The sequence below is a fragment of the Anastrepha obliqua genome, chromosome 2, assembly GCF_027943255.1.
Source record: "Anastrepha obliqua isolate idAnaObli1 chromosome 2, idAnaObli1_1.0, whole genome shotgun sequence".
NCBI classification, from domain to species: Eukaryota; Metazoa; Arthropoda; class Insecta; order Diptera; family Tephritidae; genus Anastrepha; species Anastrepha obliqua.
In genome coordinates this window covers 67148128-67161047 of record NC_072893.1, presented here as the reverse complement: position 1 = coordinate 67161047, position 12920 = coordinate 67148128, and the positions used below count along the sequence as shown (strand labels likewise).

The window sequence follows — 12920 nt, the reverse complement described above, 5'->3', positions numbered from 1 at the left end:
AGATATACATACACACATATGTATGTACGCAGGCATTTAGAACGTGTTTGTTATGGACAATAAAAATTGAATAGCGCAAATAAAATTAAGCTGCTCCCAGTGCATTTTCCCAATAAGCCAAAGTGTAGGCTACTTTTTTATGTTAGGATTTAAAGGGGCTTTTTTGAATAATTTAGGGTTTCTATCAGCCTGTTTTTTGGGGTAATTTTCGAAATCGATTTTTAAGGACTTTCATTTACAGCTAAACGACTTGTCGGATCTGGCTACCACCTAAAGCCTTATTTAGATGGTGATTCATATATTACCATCGAGTATCACTACTTAAAATTTTATTTTTATTTTAGATAAGAGTAACAATGTGACTGCTAGACCTTCTTTTACCACCTTAATAAAAAAGTTTCCGGAATATTTTCATAAAATTCAAAATACAAGTTTATTCCTCAAAAGTGATATTATTGCCTTCAAAGTACGCCCCATCAACTGCAATGCAACGTCTTCGATTTTTCTAATTTTTTCATTACTTCCTTTTGGCTGTTAAAACATCGAGGTGGTTCCCCGTCGTAGTTTTTTGTCTCAATCAAACAGAAAAAAAAATCGCAGGGGCCCATATTATGTGAATTCAATGGCTGTTGTGAGGTATTCGCTTCGTTCCTGGTAAACAATTTACGGATAATGATAGCACTGTACGAGTCGTGCAAAACCCACGCGTTGCTTTCCCACAAATCCTTTCTTTTTTGGCGAATTTCTACACGTAAACATCTCATAACGCGCAAATTACAGCCCTTATGAACTGACCGGCCTCCTGGAAAAAACTCGTGCTGTACAATACTGTTCGAATCCACAAAAACGGTGAGCATTACTATCTTTTTTGCCTGAAAACAAAGTGGTTCTGTTACTTTTGGCTCATTCCGAGCTCTCCACTCACCCTTCTGACGTCTGGATTGCGTATCGCACCTATAAACCTACGTCTCGTCTCTAGTAATGATGCGTTTGATGAATGTAGGATCGGATTCAGCCTTGAAAATCATGACTTTGGCGATGTTAATGAGGTCCCTTTTTTGCATGAAATTCATGCCTTTGGGACCAATTTTGCAGCAACACGACTTAAACTGAAATCTTTAACTAAAATGTCCTAAACGGATCCATAAGCGTTGTTCCAGTATTCTGCCAGCTCGTTGATAGTTAATTTAATCAAATTTTCCTTCACTTTATTGATGCTTTTATGAGTTATGGCCACGGTCTGCCACTACGTTTCTCAACCTCGATGGACTCACGATGTCTCTTGAAGCGTTCACGCCAGTTGTGAACGCCTGTTTTCTTTATCTAGATCTTTATCTTTCTATCTAGAGCAGATTAAAGAAGGAGACGAAACCGACGAAGATGAACTGTGTAATCTGCTTAGGTTACTGCTCTATATCCCTTTATTTATCTAAATCAATGCGCCTTACAGACAAAGATAGCGTACTCCAACCAGAATTGTGAGCAATCGGAGAAGCCTGCAAACCATCTGCAAGATAACTGTCTTTACGGATAGTCAGTTTACAGCAGGTAAAGAATACAACTTCCAAACTTGTAATGCAGTGTGTAGAGGAACTCAACTAGCTCAGTCAGTGGCTCGATAATACTCAAGTATGTATGGGTTCCAGGCCTTAAGAACACTGCGAAAGCTGATGAGCTCTCCTTAAGCTCGGTCAAAGCGGAACCGGAAGATATTCTTTTCAGTTGGATTAAGGCGAAACTAGAACCACTATTATAGCATTACAAGTGGACGATGGAAAGGACTGCCAACCTGTGCCTGATGATGGCGTATCAACTTCTTGGGTATGATCGATCCGAGATTTCAAGGCTAATCGCTGTTCTCACAGAACACCGGAAGGTAGTAATTCGAAGTTACACGCACCACAAAACAAAGCGTTGACATTCTACGTGATGTCTACTTTAAGTTTCAATAGTGGTTATTCTCCATGTGGTATCGCTAGGCATCAAAAGGTCGGTGCGTGGCGTAATGCCAACCCTAAACCCACCACAACGACAACAACATTTTTGCTTGCGCGCCTAACCTTAAGACCAATTAAAAGTGATTTGGCTCACAACTTTCTGCTGAGTTCGCACACTCATTGTGTGAGCGAACACTAGACTATAATGGCGATAATAGAGTACTTCCAGCACTACCATAATCTGAAATTCCATCCTTATATTGATGTGTTTTACACACATCACTCGATCTAAGATAAAATACAAATTTTGTTGTTATGAAATGCCGGAAAACCGTAATACACCGGGCATTAGATAATTAAAAAAATACTATACAGCAGAGATATACCCTAAGGCCTCACAATAATTATATAAAAATTTGTTAGCGCTCTTAATTTGGTTCGTTGGATTGCGCTGTATGCAAGCAAGTGCTTGATGGTGTATTTGTCTGTACGAGTATGTCTCGGTTGGATTCGGTTGCTTGGTCGTTGGGTGAGTGGAGAATATTTACTCGTGCAACTCGATTGTAAAACTAATTCAATAATTACAGTGTTGACACAATTTCAGCTTAACAATGTACTTGGCTTAAGCAAATACTGACTCTCATACGCTGCCTGTCTATAGTCCAAAGGTATTTACCGCTTCACTCTTACACACTCAGCTGTGTGAATGAAAATATCTGCTAGGTACGCGGGCAACAAGAAATTCTAGAATTCTGATTCTTAAGAAACTCTGAATATAACATATTTGAGTTGATTCAAGTTATATATTGTTGGTTATTTGGAAAAAGTAGGACCATTTGAAGATTTCTTTACGAGCACATTTATAAACTATTTTCAATGTTTTAAAGGCGTTTGGAAATAGTTGCAGTGCACAATACCACAGAAAAAGGAATAATATCTGTTATATACATAAGTACCACTTCAGCTTACATCTTAATTCCTATAAAAGTGGGGTAAAAACGTATCCTTTATATTTTCAAAGAAAACTATCCACTTAAGATGCCACATAAAATTGTTGAAGATATAGCAAGTAAAAAGAAAATATTGACCAGTTTTAAATATTTTTAATTTGTGTTTTAACTTTCATTAAATTTTTATAAAAGCATAGTTTATGATAATTATCGAGTTTATGGGGCACATGGGCCAATGCTTGTTATTTTCTGTTCAAAAGTTATTAACAAAAAACACTTTAAATGCTGCTCTTTTCATTCACAAAATATGCGATAGTAAATACACTTAGGGGTCAAACTTCACTTTCTCTTTACACATTGTAATATATTACTATATGTTTGACAAAAACTCGATAAATATTAAAAATAAATTAAATATTGTAAATTAACAGAAATGTATTCAGGGTGTATACTGTAGTTGAGGAAACCAGTTTTTTTATTTTTTCTGTTTTTCAGATAAGACAAAAAACACGAGGAAAGTTCTGACACTGTCCGATCTGGAGGATCAGCTCCTGCTTCTGACAGTCTTACCGGTCGATTTGACTAATAGAACTTACTACGTTATGTCCAATCAAAATTGTACGGATATACACGGTTTGATTGAAAAGTAAGTTTTATTAAACCTTTTGGCTTATACAACTAATATTCTTCAAAATAGGACCTTTGAGCGTGAAAACACCGCTGGTAGCGGTTCTTCCACTGCAGGAAACAATTTTTTTAAACTCATCCGCCGGAATCGCGTTCAATTCGGCTGTCACAGTTTTTGGATCGCCTCGATGGAGTCGAAACGCCTCCCCTTCAGCCTTCTTTTCACCGGAACCCCATCTTGGCCCATGCAGAGGTGCAGAGGAAGGCGGTGTGCACCGGCGCATGGTCGTGATGAAGAGTCCAATTGTTGACGATGTCGGGCTGAACCCGGGCGACGCGGTTTTTCAGCCGAAGGAGCACTTCTTTGTAAAATGCCGCGTTTACAGTGCTTCCTGGAGGCACAAACTCCTTGCGAGCGATGCCTCGAGAGTCGAAAAAGATGATCAGCACGGTTTTGACCTTGGATTTTAATATGCGCCTCCCGGCCTTCCTTGAACAACTTGTGCCACCGTTTTACCTGGGCACTGGACAGAGATTGGTCCCCGTAAGCCTCCTTGAGTAGCCCAATGGTTTCGGTACTAGTTTTGTTTAGCTTTACGCAAAATTTGATCGAGTAATGTTGCTCCAACGATCGCTGCATTTTCACCACTGAAAAATCCTAACACACTTTTAAAACAGCACTTTTGACTGCACCGCTGTTGCCAGCGAACTGGGATCGGTTTCTAGTGGAAGGGGAAGGTCCAACGATAATTTCCCCCACCAGCCGATTCGGTTGATCGCTTGGCAGACACTCCGCGCGGGAAGGCTCATTACTTTTCAATCAAAACCTGTATATTACAGTTAATGTTGTGCAAAAAATTCGTGAAATTTCATTAAATCTTGTTCAAAAGAAAAGCTAATTAGTTTCATTCTCAAGCTATTTAAAACACCCTGTACAATGTTTGCGTGAGGAACCAATGATGCTTGGGATTGCCAGTCTTAATGAAAATCATTTTTATAAGGCGTTAGAAGAAAGAAGAAATAAATAAACAAGAAAATATATATATGTAATGAAATAAATAGAAGGTAAATAAATTAGTGAAGAAATAAGTACATAATAAAATTATTTAATAACAAAAAATAAATAAATCAAATATAAGTAATAATTCTGAAAGTATTAATGAGATTTTTCTTTCCTCATTTTGAAGTCTAAAATAAAGTTTTTTGTTCGAATTATGTTTTTTTAGGATTCATGAAAATTTTAAATCGTATTTATGATTGCCTTACATATAAACCGATTGCTCAGACTTACGCATACACGTAGATAATGTTTTCAAATTATTTTAAAATATTTTAAAAGTCAACATTTCAGAGGAAATACTTATAGTAATGAGCTTGATTTAATATAAATTCGACTGTATGGACGACATTTAGCTCTTGTAATATCATGCAAGCAAATTTTTATTTATTTCATTTGCTCAGAGAAATTACATACGTACATAAATACTATATATATATATATATATATATATATATATATATATATGTATGTACATAAATTGAATCTGCAAACTGGTTTTCAAAAGCTTAAAAATTTGCTTTAAGGCAGCAGAGTTTTATAATTCAATTATAGCAGGATAATATTTACAAAAAAAAACGATACTCATAAATATGCAACTTTTTTCGCCTACAAATTGTGACAAACGAAGTAATCAACTTTTTCTGCAAATAAATTTGTAAAACAAAGTGAAACAAACAACGAAATCCTCTGATCTTCGAGCGATGACGACGTGTTTCAATTTTCAACGCCGGTTATTTTCATTGTTTTTGTTTTGTTGCTGTTGTTCTTAACTACATGCATTCATACTCGCATTCGCATGCATTGGCAGTTGTGTTGTGACAAGTAGATTATCGTATCAGTTCAAGCGGTAGCGGCACGTGTTGTTACGTTGCTATTGAAGAGTTTATACTTAACCGCTTTATGACTTTGAACGAATAGCGCTCGCGTGCATTGGACATCCTCTAACGCAGCAACCCGATTGTTGCTCACAGGTTTCGACATGTTTGTATTGCATACTTATTGCAAAATGACTACTTATTTAAACGATAAACACTTTTTAAATACAAAATAAAAAAACCTCATGTTTCTGATTACATTTTTGTGGAAAAAACGAGAACGTCAAGTGGTTAGTAGTCAACCTCTCCAAATGTTGGGGGATATTACAGGAAATTTATTTATTTATTTATTTAAGTCTATGAATTACAATCCTTACAGACTATGATACAAAAGTTGCTTAGATTAAACTACAAATATATTACATGTATTTAAAAACTATACTAGCTACTAACTAACTATAATATAGAATTCAAAAGATTTAAAAATGCTGTTCTTGAAAGCGAGAAATCAAGAAGAACATCATTATGAACGGCATTTAATTCCCGTAAAGCACGAGTAATGGAAGCATTACTGGCATACCCCATAATAAGGGTAGAAGTTCCTAAGAGATCGCTGGGGAACATTAAATCGAATCCTTTCCAACAAGTAGGGACAATCAATTACTCCAGTAATAATATTATGAGTAAAAGACAGACACAGTACAGACCAACGAATCTCTAAGGACTTGAGACTTATAAGCATGAGACGAGCAGAATATGATGGCATGGGATCAATAAAATTCAGGGACCGAAGGGCATATTTGAGAAATATTTTTTGCACACGTTCGATTCTATTGATAGCTTGCTGACTACAAGGCCTCCAAATAAAAGCAGCATATTCTAAATGAGATCTAACAAAAGATGTATAGAGTAACTTAATGGTATAGGGATCAGAGAACTTAGTGGCATTCCGTCTGACGAAGCCCAACATCGAAAAAGATTTAGAAGTAATATATTATAATTTATATGGCTATTAAAAGAGAATTTGTTATCGAAGATGACGCCAAGGTCTTTAAACTCGCTAACACGCTGCAGGACACATGCCGAGATCCTGTACTTAGTGCACAAAATGTTAGATATTTTCGAATAAAATATTTGGAAACACATAGATAAGTTCAGCGAAAGTCGTGAATTCTGGCACCACAAGTAAAGCCTATTCATATCGGCTTGAAGTTTAATGGCATCCTCTTGCGACTTGATCGCTGAGAAGATCTTAAGGTCATCAGCATAAAGCAAAAATTTAGCAAATGTGAAACAACTTTTGATGTGATTAATAAATAACACAAATAAAAGCGGTCCCAAGATACTTCCTTGCGGAACACCTGAGGTGGCAGCAAAGTAGGTAGATGAAATACCATCAATTGTTACAACATAGCGTCTATTGCTCAAATAAGAGTTTATCCATTGCAGAAATGTAGAATGAAAGCCAAGACTGGCTAATTTTTTAACTAAGATTCTATGAGAAACTTTGTCGAAGGCTTTCGAAAAGTCGGTGTAAATACAGTCGACCTGGAAGCCAGCGGAGAAAGAATCAATGCAGTATTCACTAAAAACAGCCAGATTAGATACTGCAGATCTGTTAGCAATAAACCCATGCTGATTAGGGCAAATTAAAGATTTAACGGCAAAACTCAACTTTGCATAGACCGCGTGCTCAAAAATTTTGGAAATAGTTGACAGCTTAGAGATAGGCTTATAATTTCTTATAATTTTCATTTTTATTGCCACTCTTAAAGAAGGGCGTAATGAAAGAGAGTTTCCATGCGTCAATGAAACACCCCGACGATAAAGAAATTACAAGGCATTTCAAAAAGACGTTAAGTACAACAGACCAGTGAAACATGTCGTGGATCTGCTTACAAAGCGACATCTCGATCGATTTACAAACGGCCGATTTACTCGTATACGAGTGCGCATGCCAGAGTTTTGCTATGTCATTATTTTGCATTGATTTTTCACTGGGCCGCTAAACGTATTTGAATATAACTTCGAAAGTTATGGAAACTCAAAGCTGCGAAACTGAGCATGGACTCAGGTATTCATGACATAAATAAGAGGTGATATGAGCGAGTGTTTTTCAAATACCATACGGCATCATTGGGCCGTATTTTTTTTCAAAATGAGGCCGGTCAGGCAGTTAATGTGAATAGTGTTCGCTATCGTGAGATGATAACGAACTTTTTATGACCCGAATTGGAAGACATGGATGTGGACGATATGTGGTTTCAACAGGACGGTGCCACTTGTCACACAGCTAACGAAACAATGGCTCTTTTGCATGAAAAATTTGATGGCCGAATAATCTCACGTTGCGGCGATGTCAATTGGTCGCCAAGATCATGTGATGTGACACCGTTGGACTTCTTTCTTTGGAATTGTTTGAAAGATAAGGTGTACTCCGTCAGCCAGCAACAATTCAAGAGCTAAAGGATGAGATAATTCGGCATTAACGGCATAGAACCTCAATTATGTCTCAGCGTCATCGAAAATTTGAACCATCGGATGGAGGTGTGCCGCCGAGGTCGCGGCGGCCATTTGGCCGATATTTTGTTCCATACGTAATTCAGCCATACCAATATTATCATAATAAAGAGAAATGACAATAATTTCCTAAAAAAATTGTACTTTATTCAAAATCAACACCGGCCCTTAAAATTTAACCACCCTATACTTCAATGAAACTTGCAGGTTTTGCAGGGATCAAAATGAAACCGACAAACAAATGTGAGACAAACACCGTGGTAAACATATTTTACCAGAGGCAGGAAATAAAACTAAATCAAATATGACAAATACCAAAATTTGCTCTGGAAGTTGGGTCTGAATGCTAAATCCCCTATATTTGCATTAGTAATTTTTTCATTTTCATGTCGTGCACGTACGTAGGAATGCCCTCAAAAACCATTCTTAAATTGCGACGCACTGGCCACCAGATGTAAAGGAATGCTTAGGAAGCGCTGGTTCAGCGGCCTCAATGATGACATCGAGAAATTGAAAATACATAACTGGAGATTTGCAGCCTTGAATCGTGTAAGAAAACTAGCCGATGAAGCTAAAGTCCACTCCGAGCTGTAACGCTGCCTGATGATGATTTTTTTTTATTTTATGCTACCTTAAAAGATTTATATGAAATTTTTCACTTCATTTTATATGAAGTTCTGAGATATTACGGCAAAACTACTTCAAACATTTTTAATCTTATTTTGAAATGATGCTTTATAATTATGTTATATGCTTTACTTTTGATTTGGCCAGTACAATTTGAAAAAAAAATCTGCCTAAAAGTTTCGGTTTTACAAGCAACTCTGCAAAAATGTTATTATTCTATGCACTGTGTTATGGAATCTTTTGAAGGATACATGCAAGCTCTACGTTTTAGATTTCTTTGAACACCTGGTTAGTGCTACTTAGAGAGTGCCAGAGTGGTACTTAAACCACTTCGCCTATCCACCTATCTACGAAATTTTCAAATATTTTTCGTGACTAAAGCCTTTTCTTCTTAAGCCCAAGCTCGAATTTTTGCATGTGGAAGAAAAAGCCTTTAGTGAAAATTGGTGGCGAAAATTAATTTTTGCAAATGGCGTCGTACTTCAATTATACAGGGTGGGCCATATAGCGTTTGCTTTTTGAACCACCTATTCTTTTGAGAATGGTAACTCAAATGACATGTCAAATGTGTTCATAATTTACTTAAAGGTTTGACATTTACGAAATGGGACGCTATACGCTTGAAAAAAATTGGAAAATATTGAAAACCTATTTCCAAAGTGGTGAGTCTTCTTCTTTTCTGATTTTCACATCGGTGGCTACGTCAATAAGCAAAATTGTCGGATTTGGGGCTCAGAAAATCCACACGCTACTGTAGAGAAGCAAATGCATCCACAACGAGTCACTGTTTGGTGCGGTTTTTGGTCTGGCGGCATCATCGGGCCATTTTTTTCGAAAATGAGCGAGGAGCCGCGGTTACAGTAAATGGTGAGCGTTACCGTGACATGCTCAACGAGTTGTTTCCAAAAATTGAAGAGGATGACATGGACGACAATTGGTTTTAACAGGACCGTGCAACTTTTCACACTGTCAAAGTTACACTCGAACTTTTGGCTACCGTTTTTGAAAACCGAATAATCAGCCGAAATTCCGATATCAATTGGCCGCCTCGGAGCTGTGATTTAAGCTCGTTGGACTATTTTTTGTGGGGAGCCGAAGGACAAATGCAATGCGAACCATCCAGAGACGATTGATGCTTTAAAACACGAAATCGAAGTTGCCATTCATAAAATTGGAGCCCAAACAATCGAAAATGTGCTTAAAAATTGGGTTGATCGAATGACCTACTGTAAAGCCAGTCGTGGCAGTCATTTGAACGATATTATTTTTCATTCATAAATGACAACCCTATGGCCCACCCTATATTTGACACTTGTGAAATAGACAGCTGCAGTATACAAACAGACAAGCAATGGCACGCATAAAAGGCAAGATAAAGATTTTCATCATTTTGCTTTTATTTAGTAAAAAAGTCATTTAAAAACTAGATGAAATGAACTACTTGAAATGAAACAAGAATACTCGTCTTTGCCGCTGGTCGATTTGATGCACTTGTATGTAGGAACATAATTTGGCGAACGTATACTTTTATATGTAAGCCGCAAAGGCAAAATTGTCAGAAGGCCCAATGTTTGATGGGCGAAGAAGGCGGTACAATAGCAAGATGTTGACGATGAGTGCCGCGTGAGGCTGGCTCTTACGAGATGTATGAAGGTATGTGTACAGACGCTTACTAGATTTTCTGCGGCTATTAAATTTCCTTTGTTGTTGTAGTTAGTGCTTGAAATATGATGCGTTATTGCATAATTGCAAAGTTAATGAGGTGAGCAGCGACCTGTGGGTATAAAACGCTTAGGACGCTAAAAACCACTTACACTTTATAATTGCGTAGATCATTTCGTTTCATTAAAACATAGTCTTTTTTTGTTTTTATTTATAAAAAGAAATTCATTTTATTTATATTTGCTTAATGCCTACGATTGACACGATTTCATGACTTAAAAACTAAAACAAGTAAATAGACTGAAAAAGATTGAAAAGCACTGTGTAATTTAAAATAATTTGAGCAAAAAAGAGATATAAAAAATACAAAAAATTTACTACGGTATCGAAACATATGAACGAGAAAAATAACAATGATACAAAAACAAAGTTGTAAGCATTAATTGGCACATTCTATAAATGGCTGCAAAATAAACAAAATTAACGAAAATATCTATAGAAGACAACAAAAGTTAACGTAAAACTGAAAAAGTAAACACAAGGCACTTCACACTTAGTTGGCAGTTGACAGTTGACAGCAGCTGTCGGTTGACACTTGTCACCTGACCCATCAAACTTTTTAGCTTATATTAGCTTAGCGCACCTTTTCAACTTCATCTTGCACTGGTACTCCGCACTGTTGTTGCTCTTACTTTTCATCATCGCTGGCCGCATCTTCGCTCTCCTCGTCAGCGTTCGCCGGTCCAGAGAAAATGTAATTGTCACGTCCTGATATGCCAGTGCCGCCAGCATCACCCAACCATGGATAGACATTGGGGCATTCGCGGCAAGTCTCCATGTAGCGTGTGTCCGTTAGATTCTGTTCGGGTATTTTGAAGGGCAGCGCACAGGTATTCCAAATGTTGCATGGTTTTGGTGCAACAGCGACGCTTTTGTCGCATTTCCATGCTTCGATGGTGTTGACGTCACGTAACTCTTTCGGATCGGTCATGTATTGCAGCATTTGAGTGATGGTTAGAATGTAGACGTCGGGTCTGCAGTGAAAGTGAGAGAGAGAGAAAAAAAAGGGTGTGTCAATTAGAGGGTAGTTTCGCAAATATAATAAAAAGTTGTGTGGTCAGTTAGAAGTTAGTCTGTCAGAGTAGAAACTAAAATAACACAAAATGAGGAAGGGGGGATGGGAAGCTAAAGGAGTGGGCACTTAAGCTAAATATAAAAAAATATTACTGGAATAAAGCAAATACTTGCATGCACGGCAGATGCTATGAAATAAATAAATACATTTTAATTGAATACTTTGTTGTAACAAAATTGGTAAGGAAAATTGGGAAAAGCAAAACTTCTCAGCGTGAAAATACATACATATATACGAGGGTGTACTTATATAAATAGTAAAAAGTATAATAAAGAATATAAATATAAGTTTCAATAACTAATTCATTTCTCACTAAATTTTAATAATTTTCTCTTGAAAATATATATCCTTCTTCCACAAAATCCATACAAATCCAAGCTACAAAATTTTTGAAAAAAAATGTCGAAAACTTCACGCTTTTCAATTAGACCGGAAATTTTTCCAAGCATTCAGGCAATTATGGCCATTGCACTTAAAGCCAAGAGGAAGGATTTAAAGGATAAGGAAAGATAGGTGAGCACTTGAATTCTGCAAACTTTTCAAATTTATTTTTAAGGATCTTAGTGGTTTATTGAGGGAAAAATTAATGTAGCTCGTCCATTCTTATTACATTCGATCGAAAAATGTGCCATCTAAGTGTAGCAAAAGTCGCGCAGCAGCAGAGAAAATACTCTGTGTTAACTTCATTCTCTAAACAAAATACTCAGTGGATCGTGGATGATGCCTTTGGCCGTCGCCATGGGTTGTATCCGGTCATTAAACCTATCAGAGCTCACGGCTAACTCCTTTTCTGTCTGAGAAAGAATTTTGCTATCCCGTGGCGGGCTTTTAAACCCAACACTTGGTAGTTTGGCAGTATCAGAGCTTCATTTATGAAAGCCTTAGTGCACTCGACAGTTCTCGCTATGCTTGAATCTAAATTGGGTCTGGCGCAATTGGACGCTGCAAAGAACCACAGTTCGCCAATGCATTAGCCAGTTCGTTGCCTTGAATATCAGAGTGCCCCCGCACCCACATAACTTGAAGCCTATCCTACCTTGCAACATACCTCAGCTCCAACTTGCATTCTCGTACTATTTGAAGAGTTTCCAGTGATTTCTTAAGACCTTTAGAGCTGCTGGCTGTCACTGCAGACTCTTTTTTAAAGTTCTCGTCATCTTTCGGTAATTACCCAGTCTGCTACTTTAAGTATTACAAAGTGTTCCGATTGAAAGACCTTTCCCATCAATCCTAAATCAGTAATTCATATGACGTAACTGTCCAAAAGCCATATCTTTATCCCACCATCTTCCTTTTTGGATCCTTCTTTGTACATATAGTTTGCATTAGTGGGAAAAAAGGTTTTGCTGTGTGTTCGGTGAGGTTGGGAGCGAATATTTTATGAACAACTGCCACCAGGCCAAGCACTGAATTTTACTAGTACTGTAATTGAAGCAGGCGATAAATCAAAAACCTCCATGCTCATCAATACATCGCCTGCCATAGAAATTCTGAGAGCCTGGTTTAGAAATCCTATCGCAATCGTCTTTTCAGGCTTTTGCAAAGTTTTTATTTATGGTACACAAGAGAGACTTCGTCGCCAAGTAC

The 12920-nt window shown here is 37.3% G+C and overlaps 1 protein-coding gene across 1 annotated transcript in view; it reads right to left on the bottom strand.

Annotated features, from left to right (window-relative positions):
* Positions 1-10542: 10542 nt before the first annotated feature.
* LOC129239286 (chitin deacetylase 1) overlaps positions 10543-12920 on the bottom strand; it is a 132877-nt gene continuing 130499 nt past the window's right edge. Inside the window, exon 8 of the mRNA XM_054874678.1 lies at positions 10543-11232. Coding sequence (XP_054730653.1) covers positions 10887-11232 — 346 coding nt within the window. The 3' untranslated portion in view covers positions 10543-10886. The remainder of the gene's footprint in view (positions 11233-12920) is intronic.